The sequence below is a fragment of the Leucopleurus acutus genome, assembly GCF_964270905.1.
Source record: "Leucopleurus acutus genome assembly, chromosome: 8".
In the NCBI taxonomy this organism is placed as follows: Eukaryota; Metazoa; Chordata; class Mammalia; order Artiodactyla; family Delphinidae; genus Leucopleurus; species Leucopleurus acutus.
This window is the reverse complement of record NC_139151.1, coordinates 40,147,502-40,174,532: the sequence shown is the minus strand read 5'-3', so window position 1 is coordinate 40,174,532 and position 27,031 is coordinate 40,147,502. Positions and strand designations below refer to the sequence as shown.

At 40.2% G+C, this 27,031-nt stretch overlaps 1 protein-coding gene across 1 annotated transcript in view; it reads left to right on the top strand.

Annotated features, from left to right (window-relative positions):
• HEPHL1 (hephaestin like 1) overlaps window positions 1-27,031 on the top strand; it is a gene marked incomplete at both ends in the record, with an annotated part of 93,483 nt that overhangs the window by 4,842 nt on the left and 61,610 nt on the right. Inside the window, 3 exons of the mRNA XM_082845207.1 lie at window positions 16,070-16,314; window positions 25,206-25,418; window positions 26,046-26,225. Of these exons, the coding sequence (XP_082701333.1) occupies window positions 16,070-16,314; window positions 25,206-25,418; window positions 26,046-26,225 (638 nt within the window). The remainder of the gene's footprint in view (window positions 1-16,069; window positions 16,315-25,205; window positions 25,419-26,045; window positions 26,226-27,031) is intronic.

Genomic DNA, 27,031 nt, shown 5'->3' with positions numbered 1-27,031 from the left:
AAATTGAAATCATTTCACCAAGGTATGATAGCCATCAGATGGTGCCATTGAACTTTCCACTCGGTACCTTTTCTTGATCATAGGGGTCAAAAACATTATTGAGACTATAAGCATGGATGTTTCCTAGAAAGTATAGGATTTAGGAGTTACATTCTATTTAGAAAAATTTTCTCCTGTTGAATATATTCCTCCTCTTCACCATTGGGCTTAATGGGGACACAGGGCTCCTTTGACTTGCCTGGGGATGGTGTTAGCATTTGATTCACTCCTGCCAGTCCTGCTCATGAAGTGCTTAATTAAGGTGTGACTGTGCTTCAGTGGTAAAGCCTGGTCTTTAATGGAACCAGAGTGGATCACCTTATTTAAAGTTACAATTCTCACCAAGATCTCCTTAGGCCACCAACACACAAGCAGGTTGTTTTTCTTCCCAGTGAAATGCAGGGGTCTTCGTGGGTGCTAACTCATGGGCAGACCCATGCTTGGACACGAATGAAACTGATGACTACTCAAACCTCAAGTTAGGGTCTGTTAAGGGAGTTTACCCAGCCATATCACTGTGGCAGCCCAGTTGACGGTAAAGGGTTTTGAACACCCCCTATGAGCAGGCCCTAGGATGGGGAAGGCCCTGTATGTTTACCTGAAAGAAGAGCCAACTGAAGGGAAGCAGGTAGAGGAAGAGAAAGGCTTTTATACGCTTTGAAATAAGGAGAAGGATCTCACCTCATTAGCGCTTGGTCTTAGACAGATGATGACTTTCAAATCTCAACTTCTATCTTATCAGCAGAAAAAAATCATGTGTTGGGCCTGATGCCTTGTGAATCTCTTGGGGTTACTATATCAGTTAGTGATTGCTTTTGGCTGCCAGTAGAGACAAGACTAGAGTGGCTTAAATAAATTAGGGTTTGATATACTCTTATGAAAGAAATGCAGAGGTGGCCAGTCTAAGGCTGGTGGGACAGGTGGCATGATAGGATTTCAGAGGCCTTCTATATTTCTGACCCACTATCCTTAGCATGTGACTTTACTCCTCAAGGAAGCTTATGGTCACAAAATGGCTGCTAGGACTCAGCCCTCATGCCTGTTATCCAAGAAGGAACAGAGAAAGGGGAGAGGTAGAAGGGCCATAATTTCTGCTGCATCAGCCCTTTAAAGGGCTCTCATGAAAACCCCACCCAACCAATTCTACTTACATCTCATTGGATACTCAAAGACACAAAGAGGGCTTGGAAATACAGTCTTTTAGTTTTGTCCTTTTTTGGGCCTGAATAAAAGCAGGGTTTGATTCTGTTACTAAGAAAGGGAGCAAGAATATAAGGCAGCTGGCAGTCCCTGCCACCTTCCCCTCCCTAATTCTCCCTTTTCCCCATCCTTCATGAACACCATCTTAGTCCCCCTCTTCCCTTTCTCACCTCTGGGTAGTGGGACACCAAGGTCTGTGGGGTTTGAGAGAACTCAAAGACAATACAACAGCTGTCCTTGAGTCCTTACTATATTCCAGGAATTGTCATTAAAGCTTTCCCTGCCATGTATAGGGGTGACAGATCTCCTGCCCTGGTCAGGGGGACCAGGAGGCCCAGGGAAGTTTTCCTTAGCCAAGTGTAGTCCAAGTGGTCTAACAAGATGCCAAGGCAGCCTTGCCTCCTGGCGAGTGTGGGGTTCTGGCATCAACTGAGAAGCTTAGAATTCTTGCTCCATTTACTAGGCAAGTAGTTGAGTCTTCTTCTTCTTCTTCTTCTTCTTCTTCTCCTTCTCCTTCTCCTTCTCCTTCTCCTCTCCTCTCCTTCTCCTTCTCCTTCCTCTTCCTCTTCCTCTTCCTCTTCCTCAATTTTCTCATTAGTGAGATGGGGATAATGACAGTCCTTGCATGGGAGGGGAAGGTATATTCATCCCCTGTGGCTGCTGGAACAGATTATCACAAAACTAGGTGGCTTAAAAGAAGAGAAATTTATTCTCACCCAGTCCTGGAGATCAGAAGTCTGAAATGAAGGTGTTGGCAGGGCCACACTCCCTCTGGAGGCTCTAAGGGAGAATCCACTCATTGCCTCTTTCAGCTTCTGGGGACTGCTGACAATTCTTGGCTTGTGGTGGCATCACTCCAATCTCTGCCTCCGTCTTCATATCACCTTCTCCTCTGTGTGTGTCTTATCTCCTCCTTATGAGAACACTTTTGCTGGCATTTCGGACTCACCTGGATTATCCAGGATCATCTCCTCATCTCAAAATCCTTAACTTAATTACATCGGCAAGGACTCTTTCTCCAAATAATGGGATTAGGATGTCAATTTATCTTTGGAAGCCATCATCAGCCCACCACAGGGTGGGTATCAGGAGATATGTAAATGCTCAGATATGGTGCCGGGCACTGGGTTAGCGCTCAGGAAATGTTTGTCTTCATGGTAGCCCTCCTGTCTTGAGGGGTTCTCTGGAGAGCAGGATATCCATGGGAAAGAGACCTCAGATGGTCACATTTTCCTCTTTTCTAGTTAGAGTTCTGCCAGAAATGATCATAACTCCCCTGACTCCCATTGACTGAGCGCTAACTCTCCCAGACACTGTGCATGGGGCTCCACATCTCATTTACCCCTCACAGTGGCTCTGCCATGGTCAGCGGTTTACAGCTGAGGAAACTGGAGTTCAGAGAAGTTAAGTCACTTTCCCAAGACCTCACAACATCAAGGCAGGCATTGGAATTCAAGCTCATTCTCTTTTCCCTTTACTGTGTGTATTTGGTGCCTGGGGGGCTTCTGTGGAAATGAAGTGGGAGAAGGGGGAACTCAAGACTTAGGGGATGCCACGGGGAAACCAGGGTGAGCAAGGTGTAGAGGAGCGCATCACTGGATGGGATAGCTTCAAAAACTATTAATCTGATTAAGGTCGTGGCTGTGCCCGAGCTGCAACTCGAAACTGCCATCTTCACCCTTCCTTTTGCCACGTGGCACTTGTCCCAATCTAGTCCTTTTTTCTCATTGGTGAACCTCAGTCCATCTCAAGCTCAGACAGCACCATTTGTCCTTCTTGTGACTACATGATCTCACATGTTTGCTCTGACCACACCCTCTGCTGATGTTACTTTGCAACTCGTCTTCATCCTGCATCCTCCCAACACACACTCAGACATTTGGACTCTATACGGTTAGTTGTCCCTTAATATAGAAAACTCGGTGTTGCTATTTATTCACCAATGCCTATGTTTTGTCTTCCCAACCAGATGGGAAATCTCTTGAATACAAGGACTGAGAATTATACATCTTGACTCCAGTTTCTAATTTAATGTCCCATATACAGTAGAGGTTCAACAACTGCTCGATGGTTGAATGGAAAGGAAAAAAAATCCCACTAAAAGATCCAGGTTGTGGGGGACGGAGATGCTGGTGAGCTGCACAGCCCCAGTGAGCTACAAACCCCTCGTAATCTAAACTGGCATCCCACCTCTGCACTGGTTAGAGGATTTCCACAGGCAGGTTCGTTCTGACAATGATTGATCTCACCTGCCTATGGAAGGTGTCTCCCTTCACGGTATTGCCCCTGGCCTTGGCAATGTAAACGTTTTGTCTTTAAAGCAGTAGTTAATGGGACACTTCCCAACCCCACTGGGTTCCTTCACAGCAGGAAATAGACACATCCTCAGCTTGAGTCAAAATGTTGGAATGTAGGTTGAGGATGAATCTGAGGCGTGGTGATTACGCAGTCACTCAGAGTGGGGTCACCCTGCAGATACACTAAAAATACAATATACAACCCAACAACTTGGGCATTCTAATGAGTGCACTCAAGCTAAACCGGAGGCTGCTTCCTGTGGATGGTCCCTTGAAGTCACCCACCTGCTTTGTTCCTTGGGCATGATTTGCATCTTCTAAGACTCATAAGAGCTGGAGCTTCTGTCCTATTGTTACATATGTATTATGTATTGTTGGGGGTGGTTTGCTGCATAGACACTGGAAAGACTTTCTCTTACTTCCACCCCTCCCATACCTTTTCTTTTTTTCACACCACCACCCCCCACCCCCCGCCGCTTACCCCCCTTGGTGCCCTTACATTTGTTCTCTACATCTGTGTCTCTATTTCTGCCCTGCAAACTGGTTCATCTGTACCATTTTTCTAGGTTCCACATATTTGCGTTATACATTATTTGTTTTTCTGTTTCTGACTTACTTCATTCTGTATGACAGTCTCTAGGTCCATCCACATCTCTACAAATGACCCAGTTTCGTTCCTTTTTATGGCTGAGTAATATTCCATTGTATATATGTACCACATCTTCTTTATCCATTCATCTGTCAAAGGGCATTTAGGTTGCTTCCGTAACCTGGTTATTGTAAATAGTCTTGCAATAAAAATTGGGATGCATGTGTCTTTTTGAATTATGTTTTTTTTCTGGGTATATGCCCAGTAGTGGGACTGCTGGGTCATATGGTAATTCTATTTTTAGTTTTTTAAGGAACCTCCATACTGTTCTCCATAGAGTCTGTATCAATTTACATTCCCACCAACAGTGCAAGAGGGTCCCCTTTTCTCCACACCCTCTCCAGCATTTGTTGTTTGTGGATTTTAACTGGTGTGAGGTGATACCTCATTGTAGTTTTGATTTGCATTTCTCTAATGATTAGTGATGTTGAGCAGCTTTTCGTGTGCTTCTTGGCCATCTGTATGTCTTCTTTGGAGAAATGTCTATTTAGGTCTTCTGCCCATTTTTGGATTGGGTTGTTTGTTTCTTTAATATTGAGCTGCATGAGCTGTTTATATATTTTGGAGATTAATCCTTTGTCCGTTGATTCGTTTGCAAATATCTTCTCCAATTCTGAGGGTTGTCTTTTCGTCTAGTTTATGGTTTCCTTTGCTGTGCAAAAGCTTTGAAGTTTCACTAGGTCCCATTTGTTTATTTTTATTTCCATTACTCTAGGAGGTGGATCAAAAAAGATCTTGCTGTGATTTATGTCCTCTAAGAGTTTTATAGTGTTTGGTTTTACATAGGTCTCTAATCCATTTTGAATTTATTTTTGTGTATGGTGTTAGGGAGTGTTCTAATTTCATTCTTTACATGTAGCTGTCCAGTTTTCCCAGCACCACTTATTGAACAGACTGTCTTTTCTCCATTGTATATCCTTGACTCCTTTGTCATAGATTAGTTGGCCATAGGTGCATGGGTTTATTTCTGGGCTTTCTATCTTGTTCCATTGATCTATGTTTCTGTTTTTGTGCCAGTACCATATTGTCTTGATTACTGTAGCTTTGTAGTATAGTCTGAAGTTAGGGAGTCTGATTCCTCCACCTCCGTTTTTTTCCCTCAAGACTGCTTTTGCTATGCAAGGTCTTTGTGTCTCCATACAAATTTTAAGATTTTTTGTTCTAGTTCCATAGAAAATGCCATTGGTAATTTGATAGGGATTGCATTGAATCTGTAGACTGCTGTGGATAGTATAGTCATTTTCACAATATTGATTCTTCCAATCGAAGAACATGGTATATCTCTCCATCTGTTGGTATCATCTTTAATTTCTTTCATCAGTGTCTTATAGTTTTCTGCTTACAGGTCTTTTGTCTCCCTAGGTAGGTTTATTCCTAGGTATTTTATTCTTTTTGTTGAAATGGTAAATGGGAGTGTTTCCTTAATTTCTCTTTCAGATTTTTCACCATTAGTGCATAGGAATGCAAGAGATTTCTGTGCATTAATTTTCTATCCTGCAACTTTACCAAATTCATTGATTAGTTCCAGCAGTTTTCTGGTGGCATCTTTAGGATTCTCTATGTATAGTATCATGTCATCTGCAAACAGTGACTGTTTTACTTCTTCTTTTCCAGTTTGGATTGCATTTATTCCTTTTTTCTTCTCTGATTGCCATGGCTAAGACTTCCACAACTATGTTGGATAATAGTGGTGAGAGTGGACATCCTTGTCTTGTTCCTGCTCTTAGAGGAAATGCTTTCAGTTTTTCACCATTGAGAATGATGTTTGCTCTGGGTTTGTCGTTTATGGCTTTTATTATGTTGAGGCAGGATCACTCTATGCCCAGTTTCTGGAGAGTTTTTATCATAAATGGGTGTTGAATTTTGTCAAAAGCTTTTTCTGCATCTATTGAGAAGATCATATGGTCTTTATTCTTCAATTTGTTAATATGGTGTATCACATTGATTGATTTGCATATATTGAAGAATCCTTGCATCCTTGGGATAAATCCCACTTGGTTAAGGTGTATGATCCTTTTAATGTGTTGTTGGTTCTGTTTGCTAGTATTTTGTTGAGGATTTTTGCAACTATAATCATCAGTGATACTGGTCTGTAATTTTCTTTTTTTGTAGTATCTTTGTCTGGTTTTGGTATCAGGGTGATGTTGGCCTCATAGAATGAATTTGGGAGTGTTCCTTCCTCTGCAAGTTTCTGGAAGAGTTTGAGAAGGCTGGGTGTTAGCTCTTCTCTAAATGTTTGATAGAATTCACCTGTGAAGCCATCTGGTCCTGGACTTTTTTTGTTGGAAGATTTTTAATCACAGTTTCAATTTCATTACTTGTGATTGGTCTGTTCATATTTTCTACTTCTTCCTGGTTCAGTCTTGGGAGGTTATACCATACTAAGAATTTGTCCGTTTCTTCCAGGTTGTCCATTTTATTGGCATAGAGTTGCTTGTAGTAGTCTCTTAGGATGCTTTGTATTTCTGCGGTGTCTGTTGTAACTTTTCCTTTTTCATTTCTGATTTTTTTTGATTTGAATCCTCTCCCTCTCTTTCTTGATGAGTCTGGCTAATGGTTTATCAATTTTGTTTATCTTCTCAAAGAACCAGCTTTTAGTTTTATTGATCTTTGCTATTGTTTTCTTTGTTTCTATTTCATTTATTTCTGCTCTGATCTTCATGATTTCTTTCCTTCTGCTAACTTTGGGTTTTGTTTGTTCTTCTTTCTCTAGTTCCTTTAGGTGTAAGGTTAGATTGTTTATTTGAGATTTTTCTTGTTTCTTGAGGTAGGCTTGTATAGCTATAAACTTCCCTGTTAGAACTGCTTTTGCTGCATCCCATAGGTTTTGGATTGTCGTGTTTTCATTGTCATTTGTCTCTAGGTAATTTTGATTTCCTATTTGATTTCTTCAGTGATCTCTTGGTTATTTAGTAATGTATTGTTTAGCCTCCATGTGTTTGTGTTTTTTAGGTTTTTTCCCTGTAATTGATTTCTAATCTCATAGAGTTGTGGTCAGAAAAGATGCTTGATATGATTTCAATTTTCTTAAATTTACTGAGGCTTGATTTGTGGCCCAAGATGCGATGTATCCTGGAGAATGTTCTGTGCACACTTGAGAAGAAAGCGTAATCTTCTGTTTTTCGATGGAATGTCCTATAAATATCAATTAAATCTATCAGGTCTATTGTGTCATTTAACCCTTGTGTTTCCTTATTAATTTTCAGTTTGGATGATCTGTCCATTGGTGTAAGTGAGGTGTTAGAGTCCCCCACTATTTCTGTGTCACTGTCAATTTCCTCTTTTATAGCAGTTGCCTTAGTAATTGAGGTGCTCCTATGTTGGGTGCATATATATTTATAATTGTTATGTCTTCTTCTTGGATTGATCCCTTGATCATTATGTAGTGTCCTTCCTTGTCTCTTGTAACGTTCTTTATTTTAAAGTATATTTTATCTAATATGATTATTTCTACTCCAGCTTTCTTTTGATTTCCATTTGCATGGAATATCTTTTTCCATCCCCTCACTTTCAGTCTGTATGTGCCCCTAGGTCTGAAGTGGGTCTCTTGTAGACAGCATATATATGGGTTTTGCTTTTGTATCCATTCAGCAAGCCTGTGTCTTTTGGTTGGAGCATTTACTCCATTCACAATTAAGGTAATTATCGATATGTATGTCCTATTATCATTTTCTTAATCGTTTTGCGTTTGTTTTTGTACGTCCTTTTCTTCTCTTGTGTTTCCAACTTAGAGAAGTTCCTTTAGCATTTGTTGTAGAGCTGGTTTGGTGGTGCTGAATTCTCTTAGCTTTTGCTTGTCTGTAAAGCTTTTGATTTCTCCATCGAATCTGAATGAGATCCTTTTTGGGCAGAGTAATCTTGGTTGTAGGTTTTTGCCTTTCATCACTTTAAGTATATCATGCCACTCCCTTCTGGCTTGTAGAGTTTCTGCTGAGAAATTAGCTGTTAACCTTATGGGATTTCCCTTGTATGTTATTTGTCATTTTTCCCTTGCTGCTTTCAATAATTTTTCTTTGTTTTTAATTTTTGCCAATTTGGTTACTATGTGTCTTGATGTGTTTCTCCTTGGTTCATCCTGTATTGTACTCTCTGTTCTTCCTGGACTTGGGTGGCTATTTCCTTTCCCATGTTAGGGAAATTTTCAACTATAATCTCTTCAAATATTTTCTTGGGTCCTTTCTCTCTCTCGTCTCCTTCTGGGACCCCCATAATGCGAACGTTGTTGTGTTTAGTGTTGTCCCAGAGTTCTCTTACACTGTCACCATTTCTTTTCATTCTTTTTTCTTTATTCTGTTCTGCAGTGGTGAATTCCACCATTCTGTCTTCCAGGTCACTTATCCATTCTTCTGCCTCAGTTATTCTGCTATTGATTCCTTCTAGTGTATTTTTCATTTCTATTATTGTATTGTTCATCTCTGTTTGTTTGTTCTTTAATTCCTCTAGGTCTTTGTTAAACATTTCTTGCATCTTCTCGCTCTTTGCCTCCTTTCTTTTTCTGAGGTCCTGGATCATCTTCACTGTCATTATTCAGAATTCTTTTTCTGGAAGGTTGCCTATCTCCACTTCAGTTAGTTGTTTTTCTGGGGTCTTCTCTTTTTTCTTCATCTGGTACACAGCCCTCTGCCTTTTCATCTTGCCTATCTTTCTATGAATGTGGTTTTTGTTCCACAGGCTGCAGATTTGTAGTTCCTCTTGCTTCTCTCCCCTACCTTTTCCATTTTCTATAGTTCCTATGGATTTAAACAGTTCCTATGGTTTCAAATAGTTACTATGGGTTTTATGCTAAGTACTACAGAAACGTGATTTCCAAACTTGCATGCACATTGGAATTGTATTAGTCAGAATAGGTCAGGTTGTGCTACAGAAACAAACAAGCCCCAAATCTCAGGAGCTTGATATCACAGAGGTGTATTTCTCATCCACTCTGGTTCACAGAGGACCAATGACTCCAGGACAGCTGTCCTCCCCAAACAAACTAGCAGCCAGGCTGCTTGGATCTTGAGATCTTACTATCTTCATTGGAGGCTTCCCCTACAGCAGAGGAAGTGAGAAGTCTTGCAATGGCAGTTAAATGCCCTGGTTCAGAAGTGAAACATATTACTTCCACTCATAGCCTGTTTGCCAAAATCCCATAGCCCCACCTAACTGTGAAAGCTCTTTAATCTCCCCTTTTCATGGGAGGAAAGAAAAATCAGAATGGGTAAGCACTAGAATGCCCTGTTGTAGGAACTGTTTGGTGAGGAAAAATAAAGATATCACAGGTCCTGCCAGCAGAAAGTCTGATTCAATTGCCCTGAAATGTGGCGTGACATTTTTGGGAAATGTCCCAGATAATTCTGATATTGTTGGTACATGGGTGGACATTTAGGAACAACTATGATAGAAAACCTAATTCTCTCTTGGAGTGACCATTGGCTGTTTAGGTGATAAGAATGACACACATCCATGAATGCACAAAACAAGTTGATATATAACTCAGTACTAAAATATGCAGTATATGCAATGCATTGTAGGAAGGCAGCGAACACTTCCCCTCCCTCCGATGTGCTTGCCTGTTGTTAAGGTGGCTTTGCCAGACAACTCATGGTAAGGAACTCTTGCTCAGCACACATTTCCATGTAGGTATATGTGTGTGCAGGCATGGTCACACATGCTGGGAACCTGAAGTAGAGAAGTGAGGAGGCTCAGATGTCCATCTTTCCCACAGAGCCTGTTGGAATGACAAGCTCTTATGAATAATCTCATTATAGCTTTTTACCCTTCAGGCTGAACCTAGAGAGGACACCAGAGATTCTGAATCTAATCCTTGCTCTGTCATTGACTTACTGGGTGACCAGTATAAAGCCAGGCAACTATGCCTACTCTGGGACTAATTAGCCAGCCTGAGGATGACTCAGTTCTCCCTCTGCTCTTCTTCCTTCTTCTTTTGAACACTCCGTTCAATTAGGACTAGTATTCAGCTGCTAGTTAACGGAAAAACACTATTTTCTTAAGCCCAAAAAACACTGGCTTAAGTCTATTTATTGACTTACACAAAAGAAGTCCAGAGGTTGGCAACTTCAGGGTCCCAGGTTCTTTTGGCTTTCCACTTGACCATCCCTAGGGTGTCACCTTCTTCCTCATTCTCTCAAGATGGCTGCTAAAGCTCCAGTGGTCATGTCTTCATTTTGGGCATGGATAATGGGAAGAGCGAAGGACAGAAAGGGTCTCTACTAGCTGAGTCCAGAGAAGTACCAGGGAGTGATATATGCTTACATCTCATTGGCTAGAACTATGTCACATGACCATGCAAGCTGCAAGTGAGGCTGGGAAACACAAGAACCTCTATCATAAAGCCCCATTGTCAGGTATCCAGACTTTTTATACCATTCCCTTGCACACGGAAATGTAGGCTTCTGCCTTGTAGAGCAGAAGTGAACTCCTGCTCCTGGGCAGACACATGTAGGCTCAGTGGATACACAGAGGCAGAAGACCTCATGTGCACAGACCCAAGTGTCCCCAAGACCTCGGTCCTGATGCTTAGATAGTGGACTTGGATTTGTCAAACCAGAGGCTGAGCAGGTGCTGTGCTCCCTGGTCAGGATGCCAATCTCCCCTGTGGGGAAGGAGCTCCCACCCTCACAGCACACTTTGTGGTGGCAGCTGTGTTTTCAGAGGTAGAAGGCACACAAGAAGAGAAGTTTGACCCCTCAGTAGCCAAACAGCCTGGACCCTCTTGTCTAAATAAAATGTGAGCTTGTTTTTATTATGAAAGTAAGTACAATGGTACAGAGTAAAACATTCCCACAGTACGGTAGAGGGTGAGTAATAGTAAACTTCTCGTCCCTTCTTGCTCCTGTCTGTGGCCTCAGTCCCATGTCCCAGAAGCTACACTTCATGGTTTCCCTGGACGTATTTCCAAATGTTTTCTTTACATGTGTATGTACATTGTTAAAAACACACACACACAAATGGGATCATACTTTACATGCTGTTCTGCAATTTGCTCTTACCATTTAGCATCTTGGTGATCATGCCATCTTGCTACCTGTAGAAACACCTAATTCTTTTGTATGGCTAAGTGGTATGACTGTGCCATAATTTATTTTCCCAGTCACCAGCTGAAGAAATTTGTCTTTCCAGGCTTTTGCTACCAAGATCATTGTTATAATTCTCTGACCCTTTTGTCCGGATTCCTGTGTTCTCAGTTCCATTATCTGGATTGGAAGCTGAGCCTGGCATCTGGGGGAGAGAGAGCTTTGCTGCCTCTGGGAGGACTGGCCCTGTGATTCCTGGAGCACTGGCTTTTCTCTGGTCAGGCCCATCCCTGGCTTCTCCGTGGGGGCCTGAACCATGGCTTCCTCCTTTGTCCCAGGAACCTCCCCCCATACCGACTCCACACAAAGGGCAGGGTGGGGTCGGCACATGAGTGTGCCTGGGCAGGCTAGTAATCTGGTGTTCTGGGCAGATAAATAATTTGGGACTCCTTCAACTGATATCTGCAAAAACATTTGTTCAACCCTTATTTGGAGGAAAGGCTGTGTGCAGAGGAGAGGAGCACATTGATCTCTGGCTCCATCAACCTGAAAAGTCCGCAGGGTGGGCAAAACTACCATTCATACTAGAGACTGCTGGGAGCTTTGTTGCAGGAACTGCTTGGGAGCTTGTATCTGAGTCACTGGTATACGATCATTTGATAATGTCTTCAAGGAGATGAACATGAAGCCCTGAAAATACCTGTTATTTTGCTTTTTGATCTGTCATGCTTAATGAAGCTAACAGAAATCCATTGCTGATACAGAGACTATCAGACCTGGTAAGGCTTCATCAACAAAGGAATTCTAGGGCATTCCCTGGCAGTCCAGTGGTTAGGACTCAGCATTTCCACTGCCATGGCCCAGGTTCAATCCCTGTTCAGGGAACTAAGATCCCGCAAGCCGAAGAGCGTGCAGCCAAAAAAAAAAAAAAAAAAAAAAAAAAAAAGGAATTCTCTGCTGAGATAGGACCCAGAAAGAGGAAAGAGGAGGGAAGGAAAGTTGGGAAAACATGATGTTGAAGTAAAGAGAGACAGTGAAACTTCCCAAGTTGGCCAGAGAAAGAACCAGATTAGACAGGGCAAGCAGATGCCATACCCGGGCCACCGGGAAAGGGAGGCTCAGCTAAGTTGAGGTCAGGTCAGCTCAGGTCAGACACCAAGGAAGAAAATCCCCCAAATCAACCATGAAGGTAAACAGAGCCTTGGTCAGCTATGTAGGCTTGGTATTCAGAGGTGGAAGCTCAGGAAGGAGTTTGATCAAGTGAGCAGAAGCAGGTGGGCAAAATCAGATAGGTGGGTATAATGAAGAGAAGTCAGATATGGGGTTCTACCAAAATTGTCTTCCCAAAACAAGTATATGGTCAAATTTCCTGCTCAAGAATCTTCAGGGGCTATTAACTGTAGATATAATATATACTAATGCCTTAATCCAGCATTCACAGTTCACTACAATTTCACTCCCATTGAGTACTGACCTCTAATTCCTCTCCCGCTCCCCTACCCCCTTGCTCAAGCCATCCCTTCCACTTGGAGAGCCCATCGTCTCTCCTAAATTCTCAGGGCATTTTGTTCTCCTCTTATAATTCTTATTCACCTCTCTTGTGCAGCCAATACTGTCTTTGTCCCTTGGGTCCTGTTCATATTTTTATCTAAGCAACACCTAGCCCTGCACCTCACATGCTTTAGGTCCTCAATCTGTACTTGTTGAAAGTCAGCAGAACAGTTTTCAAGCTCATCACAGGACTGAAACAGGGGAGATGCATGTGAGAACTCTGGGAGAGTTCTCAAAGGTGTGACGTGCACTGATGGGATAGACAGATCCTATTGCAGGGGCAGGGAGGGTCTTCCTTTTGATCTCTATCCACAGTAGTTATGTAAGTTGTCAAGTGCTTGTCTTATCATGGGGAGACAGTCATACATGGGTATAAACTTTATATATTCTGGTCCAGGAAATATATCTACCTCAGGAGGACCACTGTTCCTGGGTCTGTCTCTGGACAGAATGGGAATGTGGCTTGGGTCCAGCTACAGACTGAACCCCAACTATCTAAGGGTTTATAGCTCTGCGTACTGATGTCTGAGGCTGGGACCTGGGACAGGACAAGGATACCTGAATCATGGCATCTGCCTAGGGTTCTGACTCAGATGAGGGAGAAGAGTCAAAGGGGGGAAAGTGTGCCCTATACTGGGAGGGGTGAGGCAGGGGAAGAATTGGTTCAGGGCACTCTGGGGGAAGCTAGGAGTCTGGAGTTGCCGCACAACTGTTTGTGTTGCAATGTCATAGAGCAGATCTTCTAAGGTCTTTTACATCCAACTGGTCTAGCCCTCATAGAAGTTTCTGGGAGATTCTCTCCTTGGATTAGCCATATGGTTGCCAGAAGCTCTAGACTCACATCCCCAGTTCCAAGTGCACAAAAAAAGAGATCCTTCACAAGTCCCTAGTTTCCCTCGGATTGAAGCAATCAGCCACTCTATAGCTGTCCCTGAACTAATCACTGTGGTCCAGGGTGGCTTGGTTGGGGGAAGAATTACACCAATTTGTCCAGGCCTGGATCACAAGCCCTCCCTCCCCCAATGTATGAGGGGGCTTAGTGTGCTAATAGTTTAGGGTGAGTCACTTGCTCCATTGCTGGAGGTGGGTGTGGTGCCCCACCCAAAGCATATATAGAATGAGAATGGGAAAGGTGTCCTCTTTGACCAAAGAATGTAGTGTGGGTGCAGAGTTGGCAAAATGTCTGCTCTATCAGCCCTTTCCATCTTCTTTGCTTGGGTAACACTTCTTTGCTCTTTGAGACCACATTTAGACATTAGTTCATCTAGGAAACCTCATCTGATCTGTCTTACACTCAAGATTATATGCCTGTGTTCTCATGTTACTGCACAGAACATGGATCCACGTACCCAGTGTGCAGCAAAGCCAATCTACTAATACTGGTTGTGGTGATGGAAAGTACAGCATTTATTGCAAGGCACTCAACGTGGGCCCAAGCAAAGAGAACAGGCAGCTCATGCTCAAAAGACCCAAATTCCCCAGTGGTTTTCAGGGAAGGGTTTTTAAAGGTGAGGTGGAGGGATGTGTGATCAGCTTGTGTATGTCCTTCTGATTGGTTGGTGATGAGGTAATGGTGGTGTTTCAGGAGTCGACATCATCACCCTCCTGGTTCCAGCTGGTCTGGGGTTGACGTGCTTGTGGTCAGCATGTAGTTAACTTCTTCCTCCTGGTGGGGGTTTTAGTATCTGCAAAACAACTCAAGGATATGGCTCAGGGTATTTTCTATAGCAACCGGTGAGGAACTAAAAGTCCTTGACTTTGTTTTATGGCTAAACTATTCTTTTGTCTTGCTTGACTGTTTTCCTTTGTTTCTGCATTTTCTCACTTCTCTGATTAAATTTGCTCTTTGGAAGTTGGGGAAGGCCCAGGAGGCTAAAGCTTTTCTACAAACAAGAGGTGGGGGACACCAGGGGTCTGTCACTGGTAAGTCCCCATAGAGTCCTGCTTGGTTTCAATAACTCTTCCTTCTAGAATGAGAGCTCCTTCAAGTCTTTGCATTTTTTCTCTGTATCTCCAGGACTGAGTACAGGACTTGAGATACTTACAGTTTGTTGAATGACTGAGAAGTAATGCATGCACGTGTGCAGGAGTGTGTGCCAGAGGGCGACTTGTCTGTTGCCTCAGCTTCATTGGAATGGCTGCACCCAGGAGCTGTTGCTCAAGCAGAAGCCAATACTTTTGGGATTGGAGCACTAATCACATAGATTGAGAGTGGGGAAGGGGGTTCCACCTCCTGGGAGAAGATGGTATGACCACCTGCAAAATAGTGTCACCAGTGTTGCTATTGTCTCAGGCTCCCAAACCCTGGGCTGAGTCTCCCTCTCACCCCAGGAGGGCATCTGGTCATATTAAGTCCTAGAATCCTGTTTTTTTCACATCCATCCCTTTTTTTCCTATTGCATCACACCTTCCTAATCTCCTGACAACCTCCCTGCCCCGCATCTTTGCTATCCCCTTTGCCTGACTCCTCTAAAACTTTCACACCACTGCCACAAGGATCATTCCTAAATACTGATTATCATGTCACCCATTTTATGAAAAACCTCAGTGAGTCCTCAGTTCTTCCAAGATCAATTCTAAATTCTAAATTCTTCAACCTATGATAACCATATGATAAAGTTCATTATCAGTCTTTCCCCAGAATTTACATGCATCCATACTTCTCGCTACTCACCTTCCAGAACTCTGCCCCAGCCTATAACTTGCTTTCCCCCCACATCACCCATACTTCTTCCTCCTTGTTGCTCATGCTCTGTCCCTGCTCAGTGTCCTCAACTTTTCCACTTTGTTATCCAATCCTACTTCTCCTTAATTTCTGCATTTTATATGAGGTTTTTCTGACCTCTTTGACTCACAGCAATCTTTTCCTTCTGTGAACAAATATATTCCTAGAAAAACTGAGCCAATATCCATTGCATCAACCACTCAATTGGTACTTACTTAATCATATATTGCTCTGAGTAGTTACTTAATTTTTTCATTATTAGATCATAGACTCCTACTGAGAATGCGGTAAGTGCATAATAAGTGTTTGTTGAATGAAAAGGGGGCAAATGGACAGTGTGACTTTAGAATATTTTGGTTTTGTTTTAGTTTGGTTGTGAATACTATTTGTTTCTGGCTTGTCACTTAACTCTAAGACTCCATTTCCTCACTAATAAATTGAGGATAATCTTACCAACTTTACAGAGGCTGAAGGGTTTTGGTGAACACCAAATGAGAAATCATGCTTACAAGTACTTTGTGGACTATTAAAGTAAGCTATTAGGATTTCTCTTTTAATTTCAATTATAAAATATTTTCCTTCTTACTTTTAGACTTGCAACCTTATTTCTCAAAAGAGGACCCAACAGGATAGGCGGTATTTACAAAAAGGCTGTTTACAGACACTACACAGATGAGACTTATTCCACGGAGATCCCCAAACCTCCCTGGCTTGGATTCTTGGGCCCTATCTTGAGAGCTGAAGTGGGTGATGTGATTGTCATCCATTTAAAGAACTTTGCTTCCCGACCCTACTCCTTGCATCCACACGGCGTTTTCTACAACAAAGATTCAGAAGGTAAATATCAATCCTATATTATTGGTGTCTTCTCTCTCCTTCTTAAGTAAGACAACTGTCAGTTGCAATGAACGGGATTCTAAGAGCGCATTCTAAGATTACATGTATTCTTTTGTCTTCTCCCTCCCCCCTCCCCCTCACCCCATCTCCATCTGTCCCCACCTTTTCTTTCTCTTTTTTTTTTTTTTTTGTGGTACGCGGGCCTCTCACTGCTGTGGCCTCTCCCGTTGCGGAGCACAGGCTCCGGACGCGCAGGCCCAGCGGCCATGGCTCACGGGCCCAGCCGCTCCGCGGCATGTGGGATCCCCCCGGACTGGGGCACGAACCCGTGTCCCCTGCATCGGCAGGCGGACTCCCAACCACTGCGCCACCAGGGAAGCCCTCTCTTTTTCTTACCCTATTTCCTTCCTCTCTTCTTTCTCACTTTTGTTTATGTTGCTACAGAACTGGGTGTTGGCGTCCCTTGACACATGCTCCACCGCGGCCCCAGAAACACACTAACCTTCCTGTCAGTCAGTCTTGACTGGGTCCCATGTTGGATAAGGAGCAGAGTGCACAACGGATTCCTGTGTCCTATCGCCAGTAACAGCCTCAGCTATGCGGAGGGTGTCTCAGTGCACATGGACCTCAACTTCCCTGCTTAAGGCTACTGTCTTTGGTGCTTCCTTTCTGAAGCATCCCTGCCTTCTTTTTTTGTTTTTTTTTTTTAATTTGATTTATTTGTTTGTTTGTTTATTTATTTAGGCTGTGCTGGGTCTTCGTTGCTGCGCGTGGGCTTTCTCTAGTTGTGGCAAGCGGGGGCTACTCTTCATTGCAGTGCATGGGCTTCTCGTTGCGGTGGCTTCTCTTGTTGTGGAGCTCGGGCTCTAGGCACATGGACTCAGTAGTTGTGGCTCGAGGGCTCTAGAGTGCAGGCTCAGTAGTTGAGGCACACAGGCTTAGTTCCTCCGCGGCATGTTGGCTCTTCCCGGACCAGGGCTCGAACCTGTGTCCCATGCATTGGCGGGCAGATTCTTAACCACTGCGCCACCAGGGAAGTCCCCCATCCCTATCTTCTTGTTTGTACTTAAATAGCTTCACTAGCACAGTTTCCTGAGTACTCCCTAAAGTTAAATTTTTTTTAAAAGCAACATTCTTAGGCTTTTGAGATGGAAGTATTTCTCCATCTTCAGAAGTATTTTTCACGTCTCTCATTTTATTCTTGCTCGTGACCAGGTGGAATGTGTCAAATGATGTTAAACCTGCTACACTACTGGCTCTGAGGAACATGCCAGGAACAGCACCACTAACTCTGATGCAGCTTACTTTACCACCAAGGACGAGCTTCTGGCTATTAAATATTGTCCTAAGGCAACGAAACTTGCCTGGCAGTTGCCATAGACAGGTCTGTCTAAGCAGCCAGAGGAGACACCTCTGATGATGGACACAAGATTAGGAGTGCCCTTTGTTCTTGGTGCTTTTCCTCCATCTGAAGTGCAGCAAACCTCTTGGTCCCAGATTTGGTTAGTTCTGAGTAGGTGAAGGTGAGCACGTAAAATTCATTACCTTCATGATACTTCCACTGAGCGCCCACCAGGTGCCAGAGACTGACTGTGGGTCCTGGGAATAGAAGATAAATGATTCATAGTCTATAGTTGAAAATCAATAAGTATAAGGGTTTATTTCAGGGCTTTCAATTCTGTTCCCCTGATCTATGTGCTTACCCTTGCACAAACACCACGCTGTCTTGATTACTACGAATTTATAGTAAGTTTTGAAATTGGGTAGCATAAATCCTCCAACTTTGCTCTTCTCAAGACTTTTTAGCTACTCTAAGTCCTTTGCATTTCCATATAAATATCAGAAGAACTCGTTAATTTTTACCAAAAAACCTCACAAAACATCAGCCGGGTTTTGATTAGGATTGCATTGAGTTTTATCAGTCAGTTGGGGGGAAATTGTCACCTGCATTTAAAAGATGAATTGCCATTTTGACAATATTGAGTCTTTCAATCTGAACATGGAATTTAGACTTCTATTGTCTCTAAACAATGTCTAGTTTTTAGTGTACAAGATTTGCATTTCTTTTGTTAAATTTATTCAGAAATATCTTATTCTTTCTGATACTGTTATAAATGGAATAGTTTTCTTAATTTTATTTTTGATTGTTTGTTACTAGTGTGTAGAAATACAATTGAGTTTTATATATTTATCTTGAATCCTACTATCTTGTTAAACTTGTTTATTAGTAGATGTTTAAAGGGTTCCTTGGAATTTTCTAAATACAGAATCATGTCACTATGAATATAACGTTTTATTTCTTCCTTACCAATGGGTATAACTTAGCTTTTTCTTTGGCTTATTGCACTGGCTAGAACTTTCAGGACAGTATTTAATAACAGTGGCAAGAGCAAACATTCTTGCCCTGTTCCCAGTCATAGGAAGAAAGCATGCAGTCTCCCTCCCATTAAGCATGATGTTAGATGTGGATTATTCTTAGAAGGGAGTTCCCGTTTATTCTTAGTTTGAGAGTTTTTAATTTGATAAGTACTGGATTTTTAAAAATTTAATCTTTGTTTTATATTGGGGTGTAGTTGATTTACAATGTTATGTTAGTTTCAGGTGTGCAGCTAAGTGATTCAGTTATACATACACATATATCCATTCTTTTTCAGATTCTTTTCCCATATAGGTTATTATAGAATACTGAGTAAAATTCCCTGTGCTATATAGTAGGTCCTTGTTGACTATTTTATCTATAGTAGTGTGTATGTATTAATCCCAAACTCATTATTTATCCCCCCTCCACATTTCCCCTTTGGTGACAATATGTTTGTTTTTGAAGTCTGTGAGTCTGTTTCTGTTTTGTAAATAAGCTTCAAATTTTCTACCATTTTCTTTAGATTCCACATATAAGTGATATCTTATATTTGTCTTCATCTGACTTACTTCACTTAGTATAATATAATAATCTCTAGGTCCATCCATGTTGCTGCAAATGGCATTATTTCATTCTTTTTTATGGTTGAGTAATATTCCATTGTATATATGTGCAACATCTTCTTTATCCATTCCTGTGTCTATGGACATTTAGGTTGCTTCCATGTCCTGGCTATTGTAAATAGTGCCGCAATGAACATTGGAGTGCATGTATCTTTTCAAATTATAGTTTGCTCCGGATATATGCCCAGGAGTGGGATTCCTGGATCATATGGTAGTTCTATATTTAGTTTTTAAAGAAAACTCCATACTCTTCTCCACGGTGGCTACACCAATTTACATTGCCACCAATAGTGTAGGATGGTCCCTTTTCTCCACACCCTCTCTAGCATTTATTGTTTGTAGACATTTTGATCATGGCCATTCTGACTGGTGTGAGGTGACACCTCACTGTAGTTTCAATTTGCATCTCTCTAATAATTAGTAATGCTGAGCATCGTTTCATGTGTTTTTTGGCCATCCATATGTCTTCTTTGGAGAAATGTCTATTTAGATCTTCTTCCCATTCTTTGATTGGATTGTTTGGGTTTTTTGATATTGAGCTGCATAAGCTGTTTGTATATTTTGGAGATAAATCCCTTGTTGGTCTCTTCATTTGCAAATACTTTCTCCCATTCTGTGGGTTGTTATTTTTTGTTTTGTGTATGGTTTCCTTTGCTGTACAAAACCTTTTAAGTTTCATTAGGTCCCATTTGTTTGTTTTTTATTTTATTTCCATTACTCTAGGACGTGGGTCAAAAAAGATCTTGCTGTGATTTATGTCATAGAGTGTTTTGCCTATGTTTTCCTCTAAGAGTTTTATAGTGTCTGGCCTTACATTTAGGTCTTTGATCCATTCTGAGTTTATTTTTGTGTATGGTGTTAGGAAGTGTTCTAACTTCATTCTTTTACATGTAGCTGTCTAGTTTTCCCAGCACCACTTATTGAAGAGGCTATCTTTCCTCCATTGTTTATTCTTACCTCTTTTGTCAAAGATGACCCTAGGTGCGTGGGTTTCTCTCTGGGCTTTCTATCCTGTTCCATTGATCTATATTTCTGTTTTTGTGCCAGTACCATACTGTCTTGATTACTGTAGCTTTGTAGTATAGTCTGAAGTCAGGGAGCCTGATTCCTCCAGCTCCATTTTTCTTTCTAAAGATTGCTTTGGCTATTCGGGGTCTTTTGTAAAGACTTTTACATACAAATTGTAAAATTTTTTGTTCTAGTCCTGTGAAAAATGCCATTGGTAATTTGATAGAGATTGCATTGAATCTGTAGATTCCTTTAGGTAGTATAGTCATTTTCACAATTTTGATTCTTCCAATCCAAGAACATGGTATATCTTTCCATCTGTTTGTATCATCTTTGATTTCTTTCATCAGTGTCTTATAGTTTTCTGCATACAGGTCTTTTGCCTCCTTAGGTAGGTTTATTCCTGGTATTTTATTCTTTTTGTTGCAATGGTAAATGGGAGTGTTTCCTTAATTTCTCTTTCAGATTTTTCATCATTAGTGTATAGGAATGCAAGAGATTTCTGTGCATTAATTTTCTATCCTGCAACTTTACCAAATTCATTGATTAGCTCTAGTAATTTTCTGGTAGCATTTTTAGGATTCTCTATGTATAATGTCATGTCATCTGCATCAGTGACAGTTTTACTTCTTCTTTTCCAATTTGGTTTCCTTTTATTTCCTTTTCTTCTCTGATTGCTGTGGCTAAAACTTCCAAAGCTATGTTGAATAACAGTGGTGAGAGTGGATATCCTTGTCTTGTCCCTGATCTTAGAGGAAATGCTTTCAGTTTTTCACCATTGAGAATGGTGTTGGCTGTGTGTTTGTCATATATGGCTTTTATTATGTTGAGGTAGGTTTCCTCTGTGCTCACCCATTTATCATAAATGGGTGTTGAATTTTGTCAAAAGCTTTTTCTGCATCTTTTGAGATTATCATATGGTTTTCCTCCTTCAATTGGTTAATATGGTGTATCACATTGATTGATTTGCATATATTGAAGAATCCTTGCATTCCTGGGATAAACCCCACTTGATCATGGTGTATGATCCTTTTAATGTGCTGTTGGATTCTGTTTCCTAGTATTTTGTTGAGGATTTTTGCATCTGTGTTCATCAATGATATTGGCCTGTAGTTTTCTTTTTTGTGACATCTTTGGTTTTGGTGTCAGGGTGATGGTGACCTTGTAGAATGAGTTTGGGAGTGTTCCTCCCTCTGCTATATTTTGGAAGAGTCTGGAATGATTGCTATTAGCTCTTCTCTAAATGTTTGATAGAATTCAGCTGTGAAGCCATCTGACCCTGGGCTTTTGTTTATTGGAAGATTTTTAATCACAGTTTCAATCTCAGTGCTTGTGATTGGTCTGTTCATGTTTTCTATTTCTTCCTGGTTCAGTCTTGGAAGGCTGTACTTTTCTAAGAATTTGTCCATTTCTTCCAGGTTGTCAATTTTATTGGCATATAGTTGCTTGTAGTATTCTCTCATGATCCTTTGTAATTCTGCAGTGTCAGTTGTTACTTCTCCTTTTTCATTTCTAATTCTGTTGATTTGAGTATTCTCCGTTTTTTTCTTGATGAGTCTGCCTAATGGTTTATGAATTTTGTTTATCTTCTCAAAGAACCAGCTTTTAGTTTTATTGATCTTTGCTATTGTTGCCTTCATTTATTTTTCCTTTATCTCTGATCTGATTTTTATTTTCTTTCCTTTTGCTAACTTTGGGGATTTTTGTTCTTCTTTCTCTAATTGCTTTAGGTGTAAGGTTAGGCTGTTTATTTGAGATTTTTCTTTTTTCTTGAGGGAGGATTGTATTGCTATAAACTACCCTCTTTGAACTGCTTCTGTTTCATCCCATAGGTTTTGGGCCATTATGTTTTCTTTGTCATTTTTTTCTACGTATTTTTTTTATTTCCTCTTTGACTTCTTCAGTGATCTCTTGGTTGTCTAGTAGCGTATTGATTAGCTTCCATGTGTTTGTATTTTTTACATTTTTTTCCTGGAATTCATATCTAGTCTCATAGCATTGTGGTTGGAAAAGATTCTTGATGTGATTTTAATTTTCTTAAATTTACCTGGGCTTGATTTGTGACCCAAGATGTGCTCTATCCTGGAGAATGTTCCATGTGCACTTGAGCAGAAAGTGTATTCTGTTGTTTTTGGATGGAAGTATTATTCCTTTTAAATTATTGAGATTTATTTTATGTGTAGCTTACTTTCTATCCTGAAGAATGTTCCATGTGCCCTTGTAAAGAAGGTGTATTCTGCAGTCATTGGGTGGAATGTTCTATAGATATCAGTTAGGTTGAGTTGTTTGACAGCATTGTTGAAGTCTTCGATATCCTGCTGATTTTCTGCCTAGTTTTTCTACCAGTTATTTAGAGAAGCATATTGAAATCTCTAACAATTACTGTTGAGTTGTGTATTTCTCCTTTCAGTTATGTCAGTTTTTGCTTTATGTGTTTTGAGACTCTTGTTATGTATGAATAGCTTTATAATTGTTTTATATTCCTGATATATTGACTCTTTTATCATTATGAAATATCTATCTTTGTCTCTCGTTACATTCCTTGTCTTAAAATCTAGTTTGTCTGTTATTGAAAGCCACTTCAGCTCTCATATTGTTGCTATTTGCATTCTTTTGCTTTCAATCTATTTGTGTTTTGAATCTAAAATATAGACTGCATATAGTTGGATGTTACTTCTTTGTCCAATTTGACAATCTTTGCATATTGATTGGAGTGTTTAGACCATTCACATTTAATGTAATTATTGATTGGTTTGAGCTACACTTATTTTGCTAATTATTTTCTATATGCATTTTGTCTTTTTTATTCCCCCATTTTTCCTTTACTGTCTTCTTTGGTGTGAAACAATATTTTAAAATCTACTATTTATATTTCTCTGTTGATTTTTCAACTATATATTTTGAGTTCATTTCTTATTGGTTGGCCTATGGATTATAATATGCATTTTAACATATCACTTCATATAATATACTTCATATTTTTTACCTACTTAATTCTGGAAATATATAAAAGCTTTACTCCAACAGAGCATCATTCTCACCCACCTCTTTTGTGCTTTTATTGTTAGATTGTCATTACATCTCTCTCTCTGTAAACCCAACCATGTGATGTTATACTTGGAACTGTATATTATCTTATGAATTTTAAAGAAGTTAGGATAAAAAAGGAAAAATATATTTATTGAATCTTTTATATTAACTCCCATTTTTCCTATTTTTGGTGCTTTTCACTTCTTTCTGTGGATTCACATTCTCTGGTGTTATTTCCTTTTAGTCTGAAAGATTCTTTTAGTATTGCTTGTAAGACAGGTCTGCTAGCAACAAACTCACTTATCTTTGCTTATCTAAGCATCTTTATTTTGCCTTATTGTTTTGAGGGCTAGTTTTGCTGGATGTATTATTCTTGGTTGGTATTTTTCCTCTAGCACTTTTAGTATGTCATCCCACTGTCTTCGCATATCAAATATTTAAATGGGAGGTCAACTGTTAATCACGTTGGGGCTCCTTAGTATTTGATCATTTCTCTTTGCCTTTTTTTCCTCCCCAACAACTTGAGAACAATATATTTGTATATGAATTCTTTGTATTTATTCTACTTGTGGTTTGTTGTGCTCCTTTGATGTGTAAGTAAGTTAATGTTTTTCATCAAATTTGGTAAAAATTTCTGCAATTATTTCTTCACATATTTTTTTCTGCCCCCATTTCTTTCTCCTCTCCTTTGGCAGACTACATTACACACATGTTAATATACTTGATTTAGTCCCATAGGTCTCTGAGGTTCTGTTTATTTTCTTCAATCTTTTTTTAATCCTCTCTTTTTCAGATAGCGTAATTCTGTCAATGTCTCTTCAAGTTCACTGACTCTTTTGCCATCTTGAATCTGTTGCCAAGCCACTCTAGTGAATATTTTATTTCATTTATTGTATGTTTCAATGCCAAAACTCCAACTTGGTTCTTTTTTTTAATGTATAAATTTTATCTCCTTATTGAGATTCTCTATTTGTTGAATAATTTGTCCTACTTTCCTTTAATTATTTAAACATAGCTTCTTTCAGTTGCTTGAATATATTTATAATAACTGCTTTAAAGTCTTTATCTGCTGAATTCAACACCTAGAAGCACTTAGAGATAGTTTCTGTTGGCTGCTTTTTTCCCCTTGAGTATGGATCACACTTTCTTATTTCTTTGCATGTCCATTTTGCTGTGGCTGTTGTTCTTCTTGTTGAAAACTGGAAATTATTGAGAATATACTGTAGCAACTTTGGATTCTGGATTCTGATCCCACCATCATCCAAGTTTGTTTATGTTACTTGTTTTTCTGTTTAGTAACCTGTCCGGGTGAAACCTGTGAAATCTGTATTCCTTATAGTGTGTTGACCACTAAGGTTTCTGCTCTTTTTTTCCCTTGTTTTTATTTTTAAGCCTGGGTGCTGAGTGTTCACCTCTATACCTGCTTAGCTTTGAGGTCAGCAGATCTTTTTCATGAGACCCAAAATCTCTCAGGTCTCAAATTTAGGTGCTGAATGTGTAGTAAGTGCCCAAGAAGTGTTTGTTATTTCTTCTGCTGCTTCTCCTTTCCTTCTTCAGTTGATGTTAAGTGAAGTAGATTGATGTCTTCCTGATTGGTACGGGAGGCCTGTCAAAAGGGGTCTTCATGAATATTTATTAAACATCTGGCTCTCTGCAGGACACTTCATATATACTGCCTCATGTAGTGGGGGTAGATATAAACATTCCAGCTTTACTGGTAGAAAACCAAGGCAGTGAGAATTTAAGTAACTAGCCTCAAGTCCCATAGCAAATAAATTTTAATTCATGTGTGTTTGATTTCAAAGCTCTAGCTCTTTCCACTATAGTGTGTGATCTCTGCATTTTAACTATGTTTTATATTTTCTTGGAAGGAGCCCTGTACCCAGATGGAACATATGGAAGGAACAAGGATGATGACAATGTTCCTCCTGGCAAAAACTATACCTATGTCTGGCCAGTGAGAGAAGAATATGCTCCTGCCCCAGCAGATGCAAATTGCCTGACCTGGGTGTACCATTCACACATCGATGCCCCTAAAGACATCTGCTCTGGGCTAATTGGCCCACTGCTGGTGTGCAAAGAGGGTAAGACGTCTCTTCCCCACCCTCTCTGTTCCTAGGAGCCTATTCCCAGGTGTGTTGAAAAGTGTATATAATCTTCAGGTCGTCTTGCCTACCTCCCTTGCTTTACACAGAGTGTGCCTCTTCTTCCAAACTTTCTGTAAGATTAAAGAAATTCTTCTAACATAGAAGATCTGTGACAGGAACAATAATTCAGGCTTCTGCCTAAAAAAATCATAGCATTCTGAAACTTACGTGCTTTAAAAAAAAATACACACTGACACCACACATAGGAAAGTGTAAAATGTAGTCAAATGACCAGGAATGCTTTTGCTTTATTATTTAACCCACATAATCACTTTGTTATTTTATTCCCTATTAATTGATATAGTGTATCTGTGCTCTGTCAATAAAGTATATTTCCTTTAAGGACAGCCAGGTTTCCAAGTCTGTGGTTGTGAGGATTTCTGTTTTATGAGTTTTCTATGGTTCTATCATTTCCATCAAAGCCTTTCACTGATTTTATGTTGTGGGTTACTCTTGTACATGTAGGTCTTTCAAACTTACCTGATACCATTGGCAGGAAGAAAAGCTCATCTTGATTTAGTCCACTGTGAATTTTTTTCTTACTCTTTTGAATGTGCCTGATAGGTATCCTGCATAAATATTCAGGGACAAGGACTGATGTGAATCAAGAGTTTGTTATAATGTTTACTGTTGTGGATGAGAATCAAAGCTGGTACATTGAGGAAAATATCAGACATTTCTGCACTGACCCTGATTCAGTTGACAAAGAAGATGCTGTTTTCCAGAAGAGTAACAAAATGCATGGTGAGTGCCTCTCATGTTATCAAGTACATACTGACTGCCTTTTGTGTATCTGGCACTACACGGGATACAGAACACACAGAAATATTAAACCTAGTTTTCCAAGATTTATAACTTCGTAATGAGAATAATAAGAAAGTGATGAAACATAATCCCTGTCAGAACCTAAAACAAAGAAAGAGAGCAAGAGAAGAAGAAAGGAACAGAGAGGAACTACAAAAATGGACAGAAATTAACAAATGGAAATAAGCACATACTTATCAATAATAACTTTAAATGTAAATGGACTAAATTCTCCATTCAAAAGACATAAAGGGGCTGAATGGGTTAAAAAAAAACAACAGCAAAAAAACAAAAACCCATCTATATACTATGTACAAGAGACACACTTTAGTTATAAGGACACACGTAGACTGACACTGAAGGGATGGAAAAAACTATTCCATGCAAATGGAAAACAAAAGAAAGCTGGAGTAGCTACACTTATATCAGACTTGAAATTGACTTTAAAACAAAGACTATAATAAGAAGGGTGTTACATAATGGCCAATCCAACAAGAATATATAACATTTAAAATATTTGTGCATCCAACACAGAAGTGCTTAAATATATAAAGCAAATATTAACAAACATAAAGGGAGAAATAGACAGCAATACAATAATAGTAAAGTACTTTAATACCCCACTTATATCAATGTAAGTATCCAGAAAGAAAATCAGTTAGGAAACTTTAGCCCTAAACAATATGTTAGATCAGATGGACTTAGCAGATACTTATAGAACATTCCATCCAAAAACAACAGGATAC